General features: G+C 53.2%; 1 protein-coding gene across 2 annotated transcripts in view; it reads left to right on the top strand.

Moving 5' to 3' along the window:
* LOC311524627 (cysteine-rich protein 2) overlaps positions 1-6,257 on the top strand; it is a 58,316-nt gene extending 52,059 nt beyond the window's left edge. For both annotated transcript variants that reach the window (XM_084635911.1, XM_084635912.1), the window contains 3 exons: positions 1,347-1,441; positions 3,225-3,282; positions 4,135-6,257. In XM_084635911.1, the coding sequence (XP_084492037.1) occupies positions 1,347-1,441; positions 3,225-3,282; positions 4,135-4,202 (221 nt within the window). In that variant the 3' untranslated portion in view covers positions 4,203-6,257. The remainder of the gene's footprint in view (positions 1-1,346; positions 1,442-3,224; positions 3,283-4,134) is intronic.
* Positions 6,258-22,660: the final 16,403 nt, after the last annotated feature.

Below are 22,660 nucleotides of genomic sequence, written 5' to 3'. Positions count from 1 at the left end.
CTGTGGGAAGTTCCTGACAGAGATCAGGGCTAGGTGCTGCACATACACATAGGAAGAGAGAGGCCTTGCCCCGCAGCACTTAGGCTAAGTGGAAATGGCCGACAAAGGATTACTAGCCCTGTTTTACTGCTGGGAAGCCCAGAGAGGATATATGACCTGCCCAAGGTCACATGGAGCATCTTTGGCACTTCCAGCAGTGGAACCCAGGTCACTGGACTGAGACTTGGGAGCCTTAGCCACAAGGCAGTCCTTCCTCTGCAGGAGGGTTTCAGCTTCTTAAATGGGGGGCCTGGAGGATGTGACTGCTTCAGTGGAGGGGGTTGTGGGGCCTTTGGGGAGGAGGTATCTGGGAGGCTAGGTCTGGGCGAGTCTAAAATCACATTTTTACCTAAATTGATGCAACGCTGTAGGTAGAGGAACAGATTGTACAGGTAGTAACATGTTTACCTTCTAAGTGGAATTGCACCACAACTAACAATAGGCATGTCTCCAACACACACATGCTCATCCGGTCACCCACGCAGAATTTGTAAGGCTGTTTGTGAGAGCGCCATCTCATGACTCCCACTAATGTTACAAAGGTTTGGGCTACATTCTCTGAAGTCAGTGACATTCTGCCAGCAGGGAATTTGGCTCTTTTGTTACCTAGATTAATATTTACATGGTCCCCGGGAGGCGCTGGAGTTGTCACTTCCGAGGGCTGATTTTACCTCTTTGCTGCTGCTGTGGTTGGGTAGGAGACAGCTTTCATTAAGGCTCAGTAACATGCTCAGCAGCATGTCAGGGTATGGGTGCAGCTGACTCCCTCAAGGGAGAAGGAAAAGACCCTTCAGTAAAGGCCTAAGCAGCTCTTTGCAAAGGTTTTATGGGATGCTAGTAACACGTCAGCTCTCCAAGAGCAAAGCCTGCCTGTGGAGAGGGTGTTGTGCAGCCTCTCGCTGCTGGAGGCCTGATTCAAGAGCAGGCTGGCTCAGCTGTCGCACTGCTGCCAGCAGGTTTCCCTCTTGGCTTGACCCAGACACTGGCTCTTTGGGCAGCAGGGCTAAGGGGCTAGGAGCCTGGCAGCTGTGGGAGCGGTGTGTGAGCGCTGAGGCTCTCTTGCCCCATGGCTAGGAAGGGGCAGTTCTCAGGCAAAGGCTCCCCTAGTGTGGCCAACTGGGATATCTGCGAGATTACCCACAATCCCTTGGGCTGCCCCAGCGGGGTGGTCTCAGCCTGCCTGTAGCTGTGTGGATTGATGCCAGTGGGCGAGCTGACGCTGTGGAACCCCCGCTTGGACGTGGTCAAGCCAAGGCAGGGAACGAAGAGCTCCCACTGGAATATGTCCCTTCTTGTCTCTGCTCCAGCCGAGAAGGTGACTTCACTGGGGAAGGACTGGCACCGCCCCTGCCTGCGCTGCGAGCGCTGCAGCAAGACTCTGACCCCTGGCGGCCACGCGGAGGTAAGGACTGAGCACATGCTGTGATCTGATTGCCCCATGTGTGCTCTAGTGCAGACTTTTGCCACCACCTCCTTCCCCTCACACTGGTGCATGTGCACGTTGGGCCTAGCGAGGGATGGGGTACGACCCCTGGACGGATGTTTCGTTCCCCTGCCCCTCTCCCGATTGCTGCCTTTACAGCAGTGATGGCCCGTGCCCTGGGGGGGCAGTGTCTGGAGTTGGGCTGCACCCAGCTGTGATCCCAGGAAGCCTGGTGTGACCCACCCAGACAAGAGGAAGGGATATGTTGGGGGAGCTGGCCTCAGCTCTGGAGCAGAGAGTGTCCTTGCACCCCTGGCTAGCATCCCATCTGACCCTCCCACCTCATTTCACACCCCTGCTGCTCAGCTGGGCACAGCCCCCTGCTTCTCGCCCAGCTTGGCCAATGGCTTTTCCGCCTGTGATCTCTCCCCGGTCCTTGGTGCTTGTTACCTGCGCCTGGGGATCACCAGGGACCCCTAAGGCAGAGTCAGTCATCTGAGTATACCCTGGCTGGCTAATTGTCTGGTGGTTTGAGGAGTCCAGGTGTAGACCCAGGCCAGTACCCAAAATCCTGCATGCCAACAGCCAGGCCTGGGCTCATGCAGTGTAAAGGGAAAAAAGATGTACTGTAGCAGTTCCGTTCCCCCAGAGCTGATCTGTCGTGGTGGCTCCCGTGCGCTAGGTGCAGTGAGAGTGGAGTGTGGGGCTGCCGGGAGCAGTCCTGGGCCTCTAGCGCTGTTTTATCTCTATGCCTCGCCATTGTTGCTGGAGCTTCAGACTCCCATCACTGCCTGCATTCAGACTCCAGCCACGACTGGAGGCCCCTTCTGCCCCCGACTGCTCCTGCTCCGACAGGTCTGAGGCCTTGGCCTCTCTCCTGGGAGGATGCTGCAGTCAGGCAGCATTTCTGGCCCTGCAACACTGGAGGGGAGGGCTGCACAAAGGGCCTGGCCTGTGCTGGACAGACACCTGTGTGCAGTGGGTGGAAAATGCTCGTGGCCTACATGGCCATGTAGCAGTGGCTGCAGCAGGGGCAGGGCAGAGCCCCGTGATGTTCTGATCCCATGACATTCTGACCCCCCACTCCCCAATGAAGGTCTCATGGGAATAGCTGCACCCCGTAATCTCATCCCAGGGCTGGGAGCACTCCCCACATTTGTGAGCTGAGCACCTCTCCTGCCATCGCGTGCTCCAGTGATCCCAGGCATGCCCACCAGAGGACAGACTGGACTTAAATGAAAAGCTGGGGCTGTTGGCTGGGGGCAGCCCTGGCTGCTGGAAGGCGAGTGCAGACACCTCGGGGAGGTTCCCATTGCTCAGCGCTGCTGGGCTGCTCGCAGCACAAAGGGCTCTGTGGATCCAAGTGATGCAGGACATCAGTGAGATGGAGTCTGTGCTCCATGCGTGCGGGACTGTATATGCCACGGAGGGCAGGTTCCAGGGGCAGACGGGCAGAGCAAGTGCTGAGCTAGCAGGGAGACAGCAGCCCAGGCCTGAGGCCATTGGCGGCGCTGTCGGGAGGCCAGGGCTGTAGTAGCAAACCAGCCACATTGGGAGCTTCAGGGCAATGGAAATCAAACCATGTCTCTCCAGGAGTCCTGTGCAGTTGGGGTGGGATGCTGGGGAGCCCACCCCCACTGTGCTGCCATGGCAAGGCTGTGCCCCGGGGAGAGGCATGGGTGAGCGGCCATCTGCATCGTGTTCTCCTGCATCTCTTGGGTTGGGATGGCACTGATGTGTGTCTTGCTTTGACCCCTCGCAGCATGATGGGCAGCCGTACTGCCACAAGCCCTGCTACGGGATCCTCTTTGGGCCAAAGGGTGAGTGTGCTGCACAGAACTGGAGGTGGGCGGGAAGTGTCCAGAGGCCAGAATGGGGGCGTGGGAGGGAGGGGTAGGTTGGAGTGTAGGGAGGGGGAGGGAGCCATGGGGCAGCAGTGACTGGGCCTGCTGCCTCTGCAGGATATTCTTCCATTTGTAAGGTCCTCACCCGCGCACCCTCCCCCCAGCTGGCCGTGCCATCTATTGGTTTGTAGGGCCCCGGAGCAGATAGCCCAGGGGGGTACTCCAGGTGCCCCAGTACACCCAGAGGCTCCAAGAGGGAGGGCAGTCCCTTGCTAACTGTGCTACAGCCTTTGCCCAGGACAGGGGAAGTGTTGTGGGGCCCATGGATGAAACGGGAGGCTTGCTGCATTTTGGAACCAGGCCAGCAGAACACAGATTGAGCACAGTCCCCTAGTTCCCTCTAGGGGCCAGGGGGTGCACGGGGCTCAGCTGGGCGAGGATCCTCTGACTCCTTCGCGAGGGCCCTTATGCAAATATTTCCCCTACTGCTCAGCCCCCCACTTTTCCATTGGCCCTTTCTGACTAACTGCTCCCCACTTGGGTTCCCTACGCTCCCAGCTCATGGAGCGGTGAGTCCTCGGCTATGGGGCATAGTTCCCTAATGTGGGAGGGCAAGCTGCTCACGTTACTAGATCCCAGGCAGGGATGGCCAGGCTCTTGGCCTTCCACTCACCCTCCGTCCCTTTTCTGACCTTCCCCTTCCGTTTCTCCACAGCCGTATTGGCTGGGGCTCTGTGCAGCCCCCAGGCTAAGGAGAGGTATCTGTGCTCAGCATCCTGCCTGGCTCTCCTGGCCCTGCCCTTACGTGGGGCTCTTTCTCTGTTGCAGGAGTGAACACTGGAGCTGTTGGAAGTTACATCTACGATAAAGACCCTGATGCAAAGGACCAGCCCTAAGGAGCTCTCTGCCTCTCTCCTGCCCGCCTGCCACAGGCCACTCACACTGCTCCCTCTTTCCTCCGCTCCCCTCTGTAGAAGTAGCTTAGTTCCAGGATGGCCAAGCCATGCGCTGGAGCAGCCCTGAGCCTGGCTGGCTACAGAGCTGTGCTCCCTGCTGTTTATATTCTGGGTGGGGCGGCCCTGCCCTCTGGATTTTATAATATAATATAAGCTTTGATGTTAAAGACAGAAGTAGAAAGTGTCTCTGGTCGCTCCCAATGTGCCTGACTCTCCTGAGCTCTCCCGTGGGGTTCCTTATCCCCCAGGCCCTCTGCCCCCTGCCAGCCATGGGATGGAGGCTTCCTGGGCATGACTGGGATGCACCTGGCATCGCAGTTCATGGTAGCCCCCTCCAAGTGAGCCCGTCGGCAAGCCCTGGATGATGTGCAGCCAGTGCAGGCGCATGCTGCATTGCAGGCTGGGGCAAGCTCAGTCCCAGCTCATCCATATCTAACAGCAGCTCCTTTCACCACTGCGGTTCCTGTTGCAGCAGGAGGACAGAGCCCCTCTCCTCTTTCTGCCCCCCACCCCTGGTAACATGGTATGGGGAGGGGGCGGGGAGGAGTCACGTGGGGAGGTCACGTGCCCCCTTTAGTTGGTTCCCCACTTTGTGTCCCTCCCATGAGTCGCCCAGCCTTGAGCAAATGGTCCCATGGCCTGCCAGCCCTCCAGCTGGGTCTGCCCTAGGCCCAATGGCTGCTGACATTCTGGGGAGGCCAGTCAGGAACAAATGGCCCATTGGCTGTGTAGGATGGCAGTCTTGCACCTCAGAAACAGTTGTGTTAAGTGCGGGAGTCGTTCCATAGGCAGGCGTTCTCTTCAAGCCCAGTTAAATGGCTTTGGGCTCCATTGTGCCCTCAGTCTGCGAGCTCTGTGCACACACCATGTAGCTGCCCTCCTGCTCATGTCCTTGCCTGGAGCCATGGGCAGAGCCAGGGCACAGCATCCTAGCTACTGGTGGGTTATGAGGCCATATGGCCTATATTCCTTTCAGTCCTACTGTAGGTGACCACGACGGCCTTGTGCTGATGAGCATGGGCGTCCCGTTTCTGGTATCTGTGCTCTCTGCCGTGTTGCTCAGGGCTAGTGCCTCCTTGGCCCTGAATCCCACCCGCCTGCCTTGTTCTCTGCAGCAGGTGGCAGAATTGGGAGCTCGGACTCTGGGAACAGCTGGGATGTACATGTGTGATGCCAGCCCCTAGTATGTACACTGCATGCCCATTCCCAACAGCTGCGAGCAACTTAGTGCACCCTCAGGACTGCCTAAACAGCTGCTTCTCCGCACTTCACTGCAAGGGGTGGTCAATCTGTGTGATCCCAAATGTGTTAGCTGGGGTGCTGAGTTTGGCCTGGGAGCTGAGGGTGCTGCTGTGGGAGCACATGTACCCCAGCCTGCACCGCCAGGGACACTGAACTTCGCAGTGCGCTGTATCCAAGACCATGGGAGGGTCCCTGTGACATGGGCCCTGCAGGGGAGGGAGATAAATGTTAGGGTCTGAGTCCATGGCCCTAGCCCGTGTTGGAGGAGGGAGCGCAGGTCCCTTTGTCTGTGCCATACAGCACACTATCGCCCTGGTGAGGGAATGGGCTGGGAGGGGCTGGTGGGAGAGTCAAGGGGTGTTGGAACAATGGCTGGAAGTTGGCTGAGTGGTGTGAAGTGTGCAGGGTTCCCACCTTCGCCCACGCGGAGGAGACTGTTCATGGTGTGTGTTTGTTTTTTAGTCTATTTATAAGTGGATAGAAATGTGCTTTCTGCTTCGGTGAATGGTGTCCCAGGTCACCCCCCAGATCACTGCACTGGCCATTCGCACTGACCCCCTATGTGGGAATTGAGAGCAAACCTACGGAGCTTGCACTCTGCCTCTAGCCTGGCCCATCACCCTAGGCTAACATGACCTGCAGGGCCAGCTGCTGTGCTCCCACCAGGTACAGGCCAACCAGAACGCACCTGAAGCAAGCCAGTAAAATTGATTTCCTGTTGTTATTGCTGACAATAAAAGTTTTGAACAACAAGTGGCGTGGTCTGACTGTGTGGGGGATGTGTCCTTGATGTCTGTCACCCGGGTTTAACACATATCAAGCACTGATGAGTCAGGATCCTTTGCTCCCCTAGGGCAACCTGGAAAAGCAGACATGTAGTAACACTCTACCTGTCTCAGCTGCTTTGTGATGGAGAGGCAGCATCTCCGACTGGGGGTTTATTCCTGGCTCTGCCGCTTTCCAGCTGGGTGACCTTGTGTAAGACTCTTTCCTGCTCTGTGCCTCAGTTTCCCCTTCCCACCCTTTCTCATGTCTGTTTAGAAACGCTCTTGAGGACAGGGACTGTCGCATACTATCTTTGCAGCGCCTAGCACAGTGGGTTGTTGATTTCAGTTGGACTCGTGATGCTAGCATAATGCAAAGGAGGCCTGACAAGTTGTGTTGGAGATCCCGGCCTGCTCTACCCTGGGTTCTGGAGAGTTTCTGGCATCACACAGGTCGGGGGGTGATATTTTAATCTAGGAGTCCTGGGCTTCTACCCCCTTCACAGATCCTGCTCTCCCTGGTATCTGGCCCTGAGGACTAGTAGAAGCTCAATGGAGCCGACTGTCTTAGCACACTGCTGTCTGGATGGGGTGAGACATGAAGGACTTGTGTTGTACAGTGGGGTTTCTGCTGGAAGCCTCCATTTGGAGGTGGAATATGCAGGAATTGTCTCTTAACTGCTTCTCATTCTCTGCACCATTTCAGCTCAGTACATGGGAAACAGTCTTAAAATCACTCTCATGCTGGCCTGTCGTCTACCTCCAACCCACACGTTTCTGTTGCTGTGGGGCTTTACTGTCTACTCAGATGCTGCCCCAGTAGGGTGCATGATGCTTCAGATCAAAGAAGGATCCTGGGAGATGCTAGGGAAGGGATGCAGTGTGACTGATACCTGGAGCAGAGCAGTGCCAGGTGCTGTACTGCCAAGCAGTGAGGTCTGAAACCCCCCCTGCTTGAGTGCCCAGTGCCTGGCTATGGGCACTTCCCCCTTCTGTATCCTGGCCAGGGAGAGGATCCCTGGAGCAAACGCCCTGTCCACATTCTGCTAAGTTGCCTTCCCTTATTTCCTGAGCTCTTCAAAGGGGCATCCCAAACTCTCTACGGAGGCCCTTTGAAATTCATTCCCCTGGGTGGGTCTGGCAAGCTGGGGCTCCTAAGCTTACACAAACATGCTCTTCTCTCCAGGGTCTGCGGGGCGGGGGGGCCTTGTCTGTTTCCAAGCCTGTAGCAAACCCCTCCAGGTCTCACTATGTCAGCTCTGTCCTTCCCTTGTTTGCCATGGATGCAGCGAAGCAGCCCCATAAGGTGCTCTCTCTACGGCATTGTGCTCTGGCAAAGAGCCACCGCTGTGCTCCTGAAGCAGCCAGAATGTATTAGGGAGTTGGGCCCCAGCAGTACACAGAGAGGGCAGCGATGGGGGGCTTTGTGGGGATGGGGGTGGTGGCTCTGCAGTGCAAGCCGTCTCTTGCTGAGAAGAACTTCCCCAGCTTGCTGTAAGCTGGTCGGCGTAAGGTGCATAGGGCCCAGCGTGAGTGGAAAAAGGAAACCCCAAGTGCTGAGAATTGGCTCCAGGGAGTATGAGCAGAGCTAGCTAAGGGCAAGCGGCCCCCTGCTTCAGAGGCCGCTCACCTAACGTTATTGGCCTCATGTGGCTTTGTAAAGGAAATTGGACCCAGAACCCAGCCGCACCCCAACGTTAACCCTCCAGCCCGAATAGCCCGGCTGGGGCTTGGGGCTGGAGTATGGTGGCTAAGCCTCAGCCCTGCAGGTGGGGGTGATGTGAAGTGGCCCAGCCTAGCAGTTCCCAGCATTGCTCCTTGTGCATGGTACAGAGGGTGGGACATGCTTTGCGCATGGCCCAGCCGCTCCCTCACTCTCTATGGAGCCAGGATTTCTGGAGAAAGGCAGGTGCAGGTAGGAACTTGGCTAGCAACCCTTGTGCAGCCAGGGCGAGAGAGCTTCTTGCTCGCCTCTCTGTCCCTGCACTGCTCTGGACAGTCAAACCCTTGGAGGGAGCTGAAAGGTGCAGGGGTTAATGGAAAAGTGCTGTATGGGCCAGACTCTAGCTAGCTGGCCTAGAGCTTCCCCTGTTTCTCAGCCTCGCCATCCCAGGCCACTCAGTCAGCTCACTGCTGAAAGGGCCATGTGGGCTGAGCCAAAACCTTCCCCTCCTGCCCCCAAAGGGAATGCCCAGCCACAGAACGTGTGTGGAAATGGGCACTAAGTAGCATTGGCGGAGCAAGCAGGGGTCCTGATGCACAGCCCAAGGTTTTGCTGTTGGTGTGCAGGCCTGAAGACAGCTCCTTGAACATGAACCAGCAGTCGCCCAGCACCAATGGCTTATAAGCTGGAAGGGACCATCATGGTCATCTCGTTTGACCTGCATGTTGCAGGCCGCACAACCTCACCCACCCCATCCTGTAATAGACCCCGAGTCTCTGGCTGAGTTAGTGATGGCCTCAAATTTTGATTTAAAGATTTCAAGTTACAGACATTCAATCATTTACTTGAGCTCAAATCAGCAAGTGATCTTGTGGCGCAATGGTAGTGTGTCTGACTCCAGAGCAGAAAGTTGTATGTTCAAATCATGCCAGGATCAGGTGTTTCATTCTTTGATTTTTGGGCAGAGGGATAGCTCAGTGGTTTGAGCATTGGCCTGCTAAACCCAGGGTTGTGAGTTCAATCCTTGAGGGGGCCATTTAGGGATCGGGAGGAAAAATTGGGGATTGGTCCTGCTTTGAGCAGGGGGTTGGACTAGATGACCTCCTGAGGTCCCTTCCAACCCTGATATTCTATGATTCTAAGTGCCCCATGCTGCAGAGGAAGTCTGCCAGTCCGACCTTGGGAAAATTCCTTCCTGACCCCAAATATAGTGATCAGTTAGACCCTGAGCATGTGGGCAAGACTGACCAGCCAGACACTGGAATTCTGTGTAGTAGCTCAGAGCCCTCTCCATCTAGTGTCCCTCACCAGCCACTAGAGATAGTTGCCTTTAGCCGACATGGCTGGGCCACATGCCATTGTTGGCAATCTCATCACACCATCCCCTCCATAAACTTATCAAGCTTAGTCTTAAAACAAGTTAGTTTTGCCCCCACTACTCCCCTTAGGAGGCTATTCCAGAACTTTACTCCTCTGATGGTTAGAAACTGTCATCTAATTTTGAGCCAACACTTCTTGAGGACCAGGTTATAGCCACCTGTTCTTGGAGAGGAGTTATTTATCCCTCTGCTGTAGTTACAGAGTGCAATCCTATCTCCCCTCAGCCTTCGTTTGATTAGCAATGCTTTGAGTCCCCTCTCGTAAGATAGGTTCTCCATGCCTCCAGTCATCCTCATAGCCCTTCTCTGCCCCTGTAGCTCTCTTAGAATCATAGAATATCAGGGTTGGAAGGGACCCCAGAAGGTCATCTAGTCCAACCCCCTGCTCGAAGCAGGACCAATTCCCAGTTAAATCATCCCAGCCAGGGCTTTGTCAAGCCTGACCTTAAAAACCTCTAAGGAAGGAGATTCTACCACCTCCCTAGGTAACGCATTCCAGTGTTTCACCACCCTCTTAGTGAAAAAGTTTTTCCTAATATCCAATCTAAACCTCCCCCACTGCAACTTGAGACCATTACTCCTCGTTCTGTCATCTGCTACCATTGAGAACAGTCTAGAGCCATCCTCTTTGGAACCCCCTTTCAGGTAGTTGAAAGCAGCTATCAAATTCCCCCTCATTCTTCTCTTCTGCAGGCTAAACAATCCCAGCTCCCTCAGCCTCTCCTCATAACTCATGTGTTCCAGTCCCCTAATCATTTTTGTTGCCCTTCGCTGGACTCTCTCCAATTTATCCACATCCTTCTTGAAGTGTGGGGCCCAAAACTGGACACAGTACTCCAGATGAGGCCTCACCAATGTCGAATAGAGGGGAACGATCACGTCCCTCGATCTGCTCGCTATGCCCCTACTTATACATCCCAAAATGCCGTTGGCCTTCTTGGCAACAAGGGCACACTGCTGACTCATATCCAGGTACAGTATGCTATTGGCCTATGCTAATAAGTATGCTAATAGTCTCTTCATGCTATTGGCCAGGCAGCCAGCCAGGGCATCAGGGTATGACACAGCTGGATGGCATTGCTGTATTAGAGAAGCTGGGGCCGGAATGGAAGGGCACTCTCTAGGGCTCAATGGACGCGTGGTGGTGGGTGGTGAGCGCCGAGGGCAGTGCTGCTGCCTGATGGATGTCAGGGGAGAGCCCTTTGGCACTGGCTGTGTCTGTGTTACGGCAATGGCTACATGCCTGCTTGGGCACGCTCTGGGATATACTGTACCTGTAGCTCGTGGCAATCGTGTTCTTGCCATGTGCAGCTGTACTGCATCTCGGTCGTTGCTTCTGGCTGTGGCTGCGCTGGGAACCAGCTTACTGCAGCCAAATGGTGTGTGATGGGTGGGTTCCTGCAACAGGACAGGTCTCAGCGTTTGGCTCAGGGGTGGCTCCAGTTTCTCTGGATGCCCTGCATCTGCCTTTCATTGCTGCTGTTTCCACCAGCCCGCATGGGTGTGGATGAAGATAGTCTGGCTTTGGTGTAGCCCACCATGAAGCTGCAGAGCTGGCTGTGTGGGCACCTCTGCTGGATGCCTAGGAACTGGGACATGAGCTGGGGCAAAGCTAAGAGGGCACGGCTGGCTCTGCTGGGGTCCAGCCTTCCCTTGGAGCTGCCGCAAGGATGAGCCCAACGTTACAGCAGCCTGGGCCTCCTCGGGAGGGACAGGAATGGCCAAGGGCGCCACAGGGCCATTCCTGGCTGAATTCTTAGCTGAAGGGCTTTTGTGGTGCACAAGGAGTATTTACTGAGCTCCACTTTCTTTGCCTTCAGCCAGGGAGGGGGCGGGATGAGGGGGAATGCAGGCGGGGAGGGGGAGGCTTCACTGAGTGGGAATTGTGAGCTGGGTGCAACTTAAACAAATACAATAAAAGGAGAGTGGCTAGTGGCCACTGCTGGGAAGGGCCTTTCAGTGGGAAGGGGCTGCGGGGGCAGGGGCCATCGCTTTGTCTCAGCTAAAAGTCTCTGCTGCTGTTGGGACAAGATCCTGGTGGCTGCACCTCTTCGTTGTACCCTCTCAGATCTGAGTTTTCGCTCCATTGCTCCTCTCCCGGGCGCCATCTCTTTAGTGTGACTGGGGCCAGGCAGGCAATGGGGGTTCCTGGCTCAGCCACTCTGCTCTGTGAAGTTCCCAGGCCAGTGCCAGCTCAGTGCCACTCCCTTCACCAGCACGGTCTGGGCTGTGGTGTTCAGAGCTCACGCCTTGCTTACCGTGCTTGCCAGAGCTTTGTTTTGCTCTGTGTTTGGTTGTGCTCAACAAGGGCTTTAACACGGGCTCATCCAGCCGCTCTGGTGGGGCAGCTCAGCCCTTAAAGGCACAGATTCCCACTACTACATCGGTCTCCTGAGCAAGGCTTGGAGTGCTGTGGCCGTTCCCTGTGGGACACTGACCTTCTGTGCATGTGGGTGGCACCACGTTAGAAAGCGCCAATGCTTAGTGAATGTGGTAGCGTGATGGCTCAGGTGCTCCACCAGCAGCAGCCCGCTCACTGGCCATGGGACGCCGGGATGGTGAGGCCCTACCACATGTACAGCAAATTCATGTATTCCCACTTTATTCTGTTCTTTTAGCAGCAACACAAAAACAAGTCCTCCTCAGAGGACTGTTGCACAGCCAGAGCAAACCGAAACTGCTGTTCTAGAGTCTGGCATGAAATTGGAGACTGGACACAGCAGCGCTAGAGTGAAATGCAGGAGGAGCAGGGCTTGCTGGCCAGCTGCTCACCCCTGGCAGCTGCATTTTTACTGCTGAGATACAACAGCTACTGCCAACACCCAGCTTCAGACATCAACACTATTCCCCTTAGGAGGCTATTCCAGAACTTCACTCCTCTGATGGTTAGAAACTGTCATCTAATTTTGAGCCAACACTTCTTGAGGACCAGGTTATAGCCACCTGTTCTTGGAGAGGAGTTATTTATCCCTCTGCTGTAGTTATAGAGTGCAATCCTATCTCCCCTCAGCCTTCGTTTGATTAGCAATGCTCTGAGTCCCCTCTCGTAAGATAGTTCCTTGGGCTCTGGGAACGATGTGGTGCTGCTAATTAGCACTCTAATGCTGCCAAGCCGAGCAGTGACTATGGGAACTTCTGCGATGGTCAGTCGCGCCTGCTGCTTCTTGGAAGAGACTGTGCTCATGCTTGGATTGGCCCAGGGGGTTCAGCAAAGTGAGTGTGTGTCGGTACCAGCAATCGTACCTTATCTATCCACACTATGGAGAGATCCAAAGACGTGTAGTGGACTGGGCATGCAGTGGAGGACTCTGCGGCTGTACCACACACCTAGCACCTGATATTTGCCGTGCCTGTACACCGGGGCCACCAGCAGTCACTGTGATCAATGGCTTTACAGCAGTGTCAAATGGTGCGATGAGGAGACTTGGCCCGACAGACTGCAGCAAGCTGCTGCCGCTTCATCTTCAGCCCACGCTAGGGCCCCATAGTGCCACTTTCAGGAATGGCCCCCTGTGTCCCTGCCCTGCAGTATGTTTGTTGCCTGTCCCAGTGCCAAGCGGGTGTGAAACTCTGCCATTGTGGTGTGGCAGGGTGCCACAGCACTTTGCCCAGGGGCAAATGGCTGCCCAAGCAGCACAGCAGGAGAGAGTTGGGCATGGTGTGGCTTAGACTGGAGGGAGCTCACCTCGGCCAGGGAGAACCTCTGGACCTGCTAAAGCACCAGTCATTGTTACATCCTCTGTATGGCAGGCCTTTGCTTAGCATTTACCAGCGCTGAAGGCCACCTCTGCCCTCTATGGGCATCAAGAAGCAGGTGAGTTGTCTCATCTTATCTCTGTTGGACCTACCCAACCCGTGCAGGGTGATACCCACACACTGGTCAGGGCCTTGGGATGAGTTTAATCCTAACCCACCAGGGCCTGACTTGGAAGGGTTTAGTCTCTGTAGACACACCCATACATGCACACCTCTCCCCAGCAACAACAGGATGGGTGGGACCCCAGTAGATATTGTCAATTGGGAGGGAGGGACAAAGGCTCCACCGCTCTGGGCCTCCCAGCAGCATGAGGTCCCTCTTCCACAGCCTCATAAGAACTTAAGAGCGGCCATACTGGGTCAGACCAAAGGTCCATCTAGCCTTCTGACAGTGGCCAATACCAGGTGTCAGAGAGGGAATGAATAAAATAGGTAATCAAGTGATCCATCCCCTGTCACCCATTCCCAGCTTCTGGCAAACAGAGGCTAGAGGCACCATCCCTGCCCATCCTGGCTAATAGTCATTGATGGACCTATCCTCCATGAATTTATCTAGTTCTTTTTTGAACCCTGTTATAGTCTTTCCTTCACAACATCCTCTGGCAAGAAGTTCCACAGGTTGTGTGAAGAAATACTTCCTTTTGTTTGTTTTAAACCTGCTGCCTATTAATTTCATTTAGTGACCCCTAGTTCTTGTGTTATGAGAAGGAGTAAACAACACTTCCTCATTTACTTTCTCCACACCAGTCATGATTTTATAGAGCTCTATCATATCTCTCCTTAGTCATCTCTTTTCCAAGCTGAAAAGTCCCAGTCTTATTCATCACTCCTCATATGGAAGCTGTTCCATACCCCTAATCATTTTTGTTGCCCTTTTCTGAATCTTTTCCAATTCCAATATATCTTTTTTGAGATGGGGCGACCACATCTGCACAGAGTATTCACGATGGGGGTGTACCATGGATATGATATTTTCTGTCTTATCTATCCCTTCCTTAATGATTCCCAACATTCTGTTTGCCTTTTTTGACTGCCGCTGCACATTGAGTGGATGTTTTCAGAGAACTATCCACAATGACTCCAAGATCTCTTTTTTGAGTAGTAACAACTAATTTAGACCCCATCATTTTCTACATATAGTTGGGATTATGTTTGCCAATGTGCATTACTTTGCATTTGTCAACACTGAATTTCATCTGCCATTTTGTTGCCCAATTACCCAGTTTTGTGACCACCAGCTCCTCTCCAGCACTACACATACATCTATCTCGATGTCTCTAGATATCTCCATCTCTGTATGGTACTTAGATCCACCATTACATAGTTTCAGAGCCTGTCACCATCTTTTAATGTACGTAATTATCTTCTCAACCCCTTGTGGGGCACGGCAGGGCAGTGCTGCTAGTCCTATTGTACAGATGGGAACTGAGGCACACAGAGCTCAAGTGACTTGCCTGGAGTCACAGAGGGAGCCTGTGCAGAACAGGGACTTGAAGCTGGCTGTCTCAAGTCCTAGCCTAGCACCCTTTCCACTTGATCTGCCTTCTTCAGTGGCCCAATTCCCTTCCTCAGCTCTTCCTAGGCTTTAGCTGATGCTCACCTCCTCTGAGTTTCCTTGTTGCATTTGGACTGGACTGGGGTGTGCTCCCCCTCTCCTGTATGGTTTGTGCTTCCTAGACTACACCTCCCATGATGCACTGCAACACAGCGACTGCCACAATACACCCTGCAAGAAGGCTGATCATGATGCATCATGGGAGATGTAGTCAAACCAGCAAGTCTCTCCCATAAAGAAAATGGGATCGTGAGGCACTGAAGCAGAATTTCCAGATCAATATATTTTCTGCTATTGGCCAAAATACTTTCTTTTACTTAATCTATTTATTTATTTATTTTATTGCTGCCACCACAACATTTTCCACAGGGGGGAAGCGCCATTTTGCAATCTGCTCCAATTATCCATTTTCCAACCTGCACACTGGAAACAATTTTGAAACTTGTTGTGAAAGTGGCGTTTCCTTTCTTGATCAGCTCTGCCCTGCTTCCACTTGCCTCTCCTTTCTAAGGCTTTTTTTTTTCTCAAAGAGGACATTCAGAAGTCATTTCTTAATGGAAAGAACATGCTGGAGTGTGGAGCTCAAGCTGTTGCATTTGCAACGAAGTCCACAGCCATGAAATCTAAATCTGCAGGGTTCAAGCGATATGTAATGGACATAAAGGGAACTAGGAGGAATTCAGTGACAAAACAAGTCACAAAAGCTGTTTTTTCCCAGCAGCTAGTTGGAGGGATTGAAATAACAAACAGATTTCCTGAGTCAGGGCCAACTTCCCAGACACTATGAAATCTCATCAAAAAGCCATTTCTTTTGCCAGGGGAAAGCTGATGGGTGTGTTTATGTTTCAAAGGTGTCTCCATGGAGACTAGCACCCAGTGATGGGGGTGTTCGTTTGTATGTGTCGCAAACACAGCTGCTTCAGCAAGCACAGTCTCCGGGACCTTTCCTGACTCTCAGGCTGTCTCAGCAGAGATTGATGTTGGAGGAGCCAACATGGCAGTCTCCATCCTGGGAGGAGGAGGTGTGACCTTGCTAAACCATCTGCAGGGAGCATAAACTGTGGCAGGTTGCGGGCTATAATAGACCGGGAGAAACCGAAATGCCATGCTGTCACATACAGCTCCCTAGGGCACATTGTGTTTGCTTTCAATAAAGCCACTGCTGTGTATTAAGAACATCCCCCTGAGTAGTAATGCCCGCTGCAGTTTGGAGACACAGTTGTTACGTCTTTCTTCATTTCTCCACCCCAAAGTCTGCACTCAGTGCCACCACAACGGTTAATCCAGAGTGACTTCAGTGGCACGAGGCGCTCTGGCTTTATGGAGAAGCTGGGTCTGTAGCCGTAATATCCTGTTGTTAATTTATGACCAGGCATATAATATTCACCTCTTTTAACAGACTTGCTCTTCGCTAGGCCTCAGTCTAGCCCAGAGGCAGGCAAATTATGGCCCAAGGGCCATATCTGGCCTGCGGGACTGTCCGGCCTGGCCCTTGAGCTCCCAGCCAGGGAGACTCGGCCCCCCGGCCCCTCCCCCGCTGTCCCCCCTCTCCCGCAGCCTCAGCTCGCTGTGCTGCCAGTGCTCTGCACAGCGGTGTGGCTGGCTCCAGCTGGGCTGCGAGCTCCTGCTGCTCTGAGCAGCATGGTAAGGAGGGGGGGCTGGATAAGGGGCAGGGGGTCCTGGGAGGCCGTCAGGGGACAGGGAGCAGGATGGGGTTGGATAGGCATGGGAGTCCTGGGAGCCTGTCGGGGGGCAGCGGACTGGATAGGGGTCAGGGCAGTCAGGGGATAGGAAGCAGGGGGGTTTGGATAGGGGGGTGGGGTGATGGGGGGCATTTAGCGGTGGGGGGGGTCTCAAGAGGGGGCAGTCAGGGGACAAGGAGCAGGGGGGGTTGGATGGGGTGGAGGCTCTGGGGGGTGTGGTCATGGGATGGGAAACGGGGGGTTGGATAGGCGTGGCAGTCCTGGGGGGGGGCCTGTTGGAGGGTGGGGGGGTAGTGGATAGGGGTCGGGGCAGTCAGGGGGCAGGGAGCAGAGGGGGTTGGATAGGGGGTGGGGTCCTGGGGAGCAGTTAGGGATGGGGGGTCCTGGGAGGGGGCAGTCAGGGGACAAGGAGGAGGGGGGGTTGGATGGGTTGGGGGTTCTGAGGGGGACAGTCGGGGGCAGGAAGTGGGAGGGGGCAGATAGGGGGCAGGGGCCAGGCTGTTTGGGGAGGCACAGCCTTCCCTATCTGGCCCTCCATACAGTTTCACAACCTCGATGTGGCCCTCGGGCCAAAATGTTTGCCCACCCCTGGTCTAGCCCCGGGAACGCCCTTTAGAAAGAAGGGTGAGCACAGATGACAGGGCTGTGGCTCCAGCCCATGACTGGGTTAGGCACGTGTAATGATGACTTGCCACAACGTGGTGAAAGCACATGCGAAATCTGAGCTGATGGTTAGCAAGGACTTTGGGTGACTAGTGGCCTTCTGAAGGCTGGCTCTAATCTCTACTTGAATCCTGCTTTTTGTTGGACTCTTACAGCAGCACCAATTTTGCTTCACTCTCAGGAAATTTTCCCCTAACGTCTCACTCAACAAGTCCAAGTCAGTTGCAAAGCTGTACAGGGGACTGTATAGACATTTCCTGCGGGTGGTCAGAGCCCCACAGCCAGAGTCAGTGAAGCCGTGTAGACATCGTTGACATTATGAGTCCTCTGAGGGTTCTTTGAATTAATGGCCTGCCAGAACTAGCAGCTCCAGGCATTAGCAGAACAATGCGCTGCTTTGCATTAATCTCTGACATGCTGATTCAGCAGGTTACTGGAATTGCTTCTAAAAGCATCACTTAGGTGAGGCTGGTGGGTTCCCAAGAGCAAGGAGCTGTGCAAGTTTCCTCATGAGTTCCTGCAAAGCTGTGGCCCTGTCATGCTTAGTATGGCACACGGGCAATGATCCCCACTGGCACAATGGGTCTGTGGGCACCACTGCCATGGAAAACCCAGAAAAGAGAGCAGCTTTTCCAGTGCAGCTTGCTTGAACGAGAATTGTCAGGGACATGGCCAGCAGCATCCAGTGCTTAGAGAGGTGGATTCTGGGATACTAGTGCTAAAAAGGGCAGTGCATTATAGGTGAACATGTTAATTTAACAAAATGGCTGACATTGCTCCAGTGCATAGACCTCCCTCCCCCCTGCACACCTCGTTATCAAATGACACCCTTTGAAGTCCCATGGCCAGGAGTTTCAGAAGTGACTAGTGACTCGGGCACCTTCGTTTTTGGGTGCTCAACTTACAATTTGCCAGACAGCACCAGGCACCCCCTGTGCTGGCTATCCAGACCTGCGAAGGTATGTCAAGTTGGGCACCTAACCTCACCAGTCACTTTTGAAAATCGTGGCAGCATCCCCCGTGAGATTGTCTCTCTCGTGTGATTCTTCTGAGCTCTCCTTTCATGGGACTCTGCAAAGGAGCAAAGCCAGCTGAGTGGCTGCATGCTGGGATACCAGTATTTTCCTATAAAGCTTGTGAGACGCCTCAGTGCTGGCCACACAACATCCCGGCAAAGGCTCTCACTGAGCGCAGAGCTGAGTGAGATAATTGTTTTCCCCAGCGAAGAGTCAGACAATGGGATGCTGTCAGTCAGGATCTTTCATGCCCAGTCTAGTGAGTCATTGACTCTGGACTCCAATCTAATCCTCTGGGATTTAGACACACTGGCTGTCATGCTGCGGCTTCTCACACCCTGCCTCTGTTTCTGTAAGAGACTGCAGGACTGGAAGGACAATGGGCAGTTTGGGGCTACTGATGCTTCTGCATCACCCCTGGAAGCTTAGGCTGGAGGGCCCTGTGAAACTAGATGCTGCAAAAAATACTGCCCAGCAGATCCTGAGTGGTGGCTCCCTGCAGCCGTGTGATTGGCTCATGCCAGTATGTAAACCAGGAAGCCATTCTAGGGAGCTGTCTGCACACTGATGTAGCCTGCCTGCTGCTGCTTCAGAACTTGCCCTGCTGGGGACCCTCGAGTCTGGCTTCTGACCCTGGTTTGTCCCCGACTCTGCTACTTGCCGCCTGCCTGCCTGCCTCTGCTTTGCTGGTATCCTGACCCAGCACACCCCAACCCCGCTACTTGTCTCCTGACTGCAATGCCTTGAGCCTGGCCCAACCACTTTCATTCTTCCCAGGGCAACGGGGAGCTGGTCAGAGTGAATGATAGCTGGAGTATGGAATGAGGAGCGCTGGAGGGTCTTTCTTCTAAAGCTAATCAGAGCCACACCTGGGCCGATGCTGTGATGGGCCAAAGAGGAAAGCATTACCATGATGCTGAGACAAAATCCCATCACTGCACAAACGCAGCCCAGACACGCTCCCTTCTTGTACGTACTGTGAGAATGAGAGGGGAAATCAAACAAGTTCTGGGTTCCATCCTGTGCTTCCTATTTGGGGTATGTCTGCACAGCAAGTAGACACCCATTGCAGACTTGGGCTCACAAAGTTTGGGCTGTGGGGCTGTTTATTTGTGGTTGAGTCTTTGGCTGCAGCCTGAGCTCTGGGACCCTCCCACCACACAAGGTCCCAGAACCTGGGCTCAGGTCCAAACCTGGAAGCCTTCACAGCAAAGAAACAGCCCCGCAGCCCCAGCCCTGTGTGCCCAAGTTGGCTGGCATGGGCCAGCAGTGGGTGGCTAATTGCTTTGTAGACCTTTGTAGACCTTTGCTACCCACAGCAGCAGGCATACAAGCTTTCTCTGCACGCCCCTTCCATACTCATGTCACAGCCACTAGCCACTCTGTTACCAATGCTTCAGAGCTCAAGACTGGGGCTCTAGGGTCATCCTCCCTATTAAATTATCCTCCTCTACCAGCTGGCTCACCCTGGGCTGAATTTGCAGCAGCAGGCCTCTCCTGTCACGTGCCTAGTCTTTGTGACGATGCAATGTTTTGGTCATTGTCTCTTGTGCACACGTATTGGATGCCCTAAAGCTGTGTGCATGTGGCTGTACGTGTTAAGCAGTTGTATATCCAGAGGAGGAATATGGATATGCCCCTCTCCTATGACTATGGAGGAGCGGGATCAATGGCCTATTGCAAAGGGGAGGCAGTTAGGGGTAATGTATATGGGGTATGATGTATTCTGTTGGGAATGTATGCAATCCAGCAATATAACACTTGAAGGCAAAATCCTTCCAGTATATGACCAAATTATGAACTTCTATGCACTGCCACTTGGACTATGGAGCACCAATGGATCAGTGGACTTAATCATTGTAAACAATCGAACCAGCACCTACTACTCCATGCTGTACCAAGCAGCTGAATTGGTTTGGACAATACCAAATTTTACTGTGGATATTCAATGGACACACAATATGGACAAAAGTACACAAAGATTACAAGAGCAACTTGCTGCAAGTGCCAACAGTTGGACACACTTACAATACACACTACAGGATGGCGCTGACAAAATTTTAACCCTATCAAAGGAGGAGAAGCAGTGTTTTTGATGGTGGCCAGGATGTTGGACCATACTGCAGTGGTCAGGACTCTCAGTGTTGCTGTGGATTATCATAGCAGCTGGTGTATTGTTAACTGTATTTGTGTTACGTTGCATATGGAAACGATCAACGGGGGCACAACCCCCTAGCAAACAGCCACTAATTATAACCTATAAGTAATGTAGTAAGCCCTCCCCCCAGTGTACTAGACAACCTGGACCCAACCTTCTCGGGACCACTATAATGGGAAATCTGGAACACTAATTGGAATAGGTGTGGTATGCCCGTACGAGAGAAGGTGCAGGGCATTGTACTACACAAGGGGCAGTGGGACAGATGGAGCATCAACTCCTTCCACCATGATGCCTGGCCCTATTAGGAAGCGTGTTGCCATATGTCCTATGCTTTTCCAGGGATACCTGGGCAGGAGGATCCCAAAAGAAAAAAAGCGGGGAGTGTTAGGATATAGATATTCAGGCCTGTCTGTAAAGGCCTATACTTTAAGAATTTAGGTATATGTTTATCTTTTAGCTAGTTATAGAAGTATAAAAGAAAGAATTTGTGTAAGTGCCTTCTCTCACTGTGACAGTCTGAGGCTCTGTTCTTAGGCCAGTGCCTTTGGCCAAGCAGCAGAGGCAGCCATAAGCTGGGAAGCGACCGGTCACATCCTCACATCCCAAACTAGTCATATTGAAATAAGGCAATCTGGGGCTGTTAGAAAGGGGATCTGATCTATCACCTCTAGATAAAGGGAAGAGCCTAGAACGGTGGTCTCCAAACTTTTTTGATCGCGCACCCCCAGGGAAAAAAATTTTTTTGCTGCAGGCGTGCCACTGAAGAAAAAAGGGAAGAGCTGCGACAGGCGTGCCGCCAAAGAAGAAAAAAAAAAGGGAAGAGCTGCTATGCAGAGGAGCTGCCGCAGGCATGCTGGCAGCGTTCCTCCTGCCATGCACCCCCAGGCATAATCTTGCCCACCCCCTGGGATGCATGCACCCCACTTTGGAGACCACTGGCCTAGAAGATGTAAAAGGAAATTTAGTTTGATAGTTTTCTGTTTGGTAAGAACTCACTTTTCAATAGACACAGCTGGGAAACCCTTATGTCTTTATAGATGTAGTTGTGAAATCCTCACTTCTGTATTGTTTTATCATTATAGTTCCCCCTTTACTATTGTTTATTTGCATGGTCTCTGTCTGGTTCTGTGATTGTTTCTGTCTGTTGTATAATTAATTTTGCTGGGTGTAAACTAATTAAGGTGGTGGGACATAATTGGTTAGCTAAATATGTTACAATATGTTAGGATTGGTCAGGTAAATTTCAGTAGAATGATTGGTTAAGGTATAGTTAAGAATATTACTATATAAATTAGGGGCAAACAGGAAGTAAGTTGGGATTCGAAAATAAGGAAAAAGGAACTTGGATTTAAGCTTGCTGGAAGGTCACCCCAATAAACATGGAATTGTTTGCACCTTCGGACTTTGGGTATTGTTGCTGTCTGTTCATGCGAGAAGGACCGGGGAAGTCGGAGAGTGAAAGAATAAGCTCTCTAACAGTGCAAAGCTGCCTGGGCTCAGCCAGATAGCGGGTATTTTGAAAGTGGGTCAGAACAGCCCAGCTGCTGCATAGATCACCCAGTGGTGCCAGGAAATGATGAGCCAGTCCCTCCCGTGTGCCGGTCCTTGTTTGTGTTGTGCCACGCTACTGGTGGATCCTGGCCATAAACCCAGAAGAACTGGTACTGGGATGATCACCCAGTGTCCCAGTGCAAAGAGGTCCCCAAGGACCCCTGTGCCATGGGAGGTTCACTGCAGGGGCAGGCTGCAAGAAATGGCAGGGGTGCCCCTACGGTGCGCTGATCCCTGGCTGTTGTTTGAGCCCTTATGGTGCCAGAAGCCAGCAGCTCAAGGCTCTTAACTTACTCCTGGCTCTGATAGCATGATAATGATCACCTCCCAAACAGCTCAGCATGGTATTAGTGTATCTTAGTCTGTAGCACCCTTGAGTGGCTTCCCCTTGCTATATGCAGGGGAATCCCGCTCTGTGACTGACTTGGTGAAGACAACAGCCCGGGGCCAGGCTTCAGATGCTCACTGCAATGATCACTGCAATCTCCCACTGCTGTAACGGAAAGCAGTGGGAGATTTGCCGTTGACAGCAATGGGAATGGGATTGGGCCCGTGGAGGACAAGCAGCTAGAATGAGCAGGTGGTGGCGGTATGATTGAAGGTTCTGAATGCGCACAGCTAGCGTGCGTGATGGCTAGGAGGGGACTTGAGCAAGGGCTGTGAGTAGCTGAAGGGTGCAAACCCCCAGGGTGTAGCACCAGTAATGACTGTAGGAGCAAGGGGATGAAATGAAACTGAGGCAAATATCCCCACATCAAGAGCTACGCTATACATGTCATGGGCTCCCAGGGAAGTGGGGACATCCTAGTGTGTATGTGTCATCCACACTGCGTGGACACAGACATGGAGAATGTACTGTAGTGAATGATCCAGAACTGTGCTCTGAGGGGGAAGAGGGATACAGAGAGGAGGATGAACTGGGTCAGATCAATGCTCCATTTAGCA

The sequence above is a fragment of the Lepidochelys olivacea genome (assembly GCF_965140295.1).
Source record: "Lepidochelys olivacea isolate rLepOli2 genome assembly, chromosome: 8".
In the NCBI taxonomy this organism is placed as follows: Eukaryota; Metazoa; Chordata; order Testudines; family Cheloniidae; genus Lepidochelys; species Lepidochelys olivacea.
This window is presented reverse-complemented; position numbering and strand designations above follow the sequence as displayed.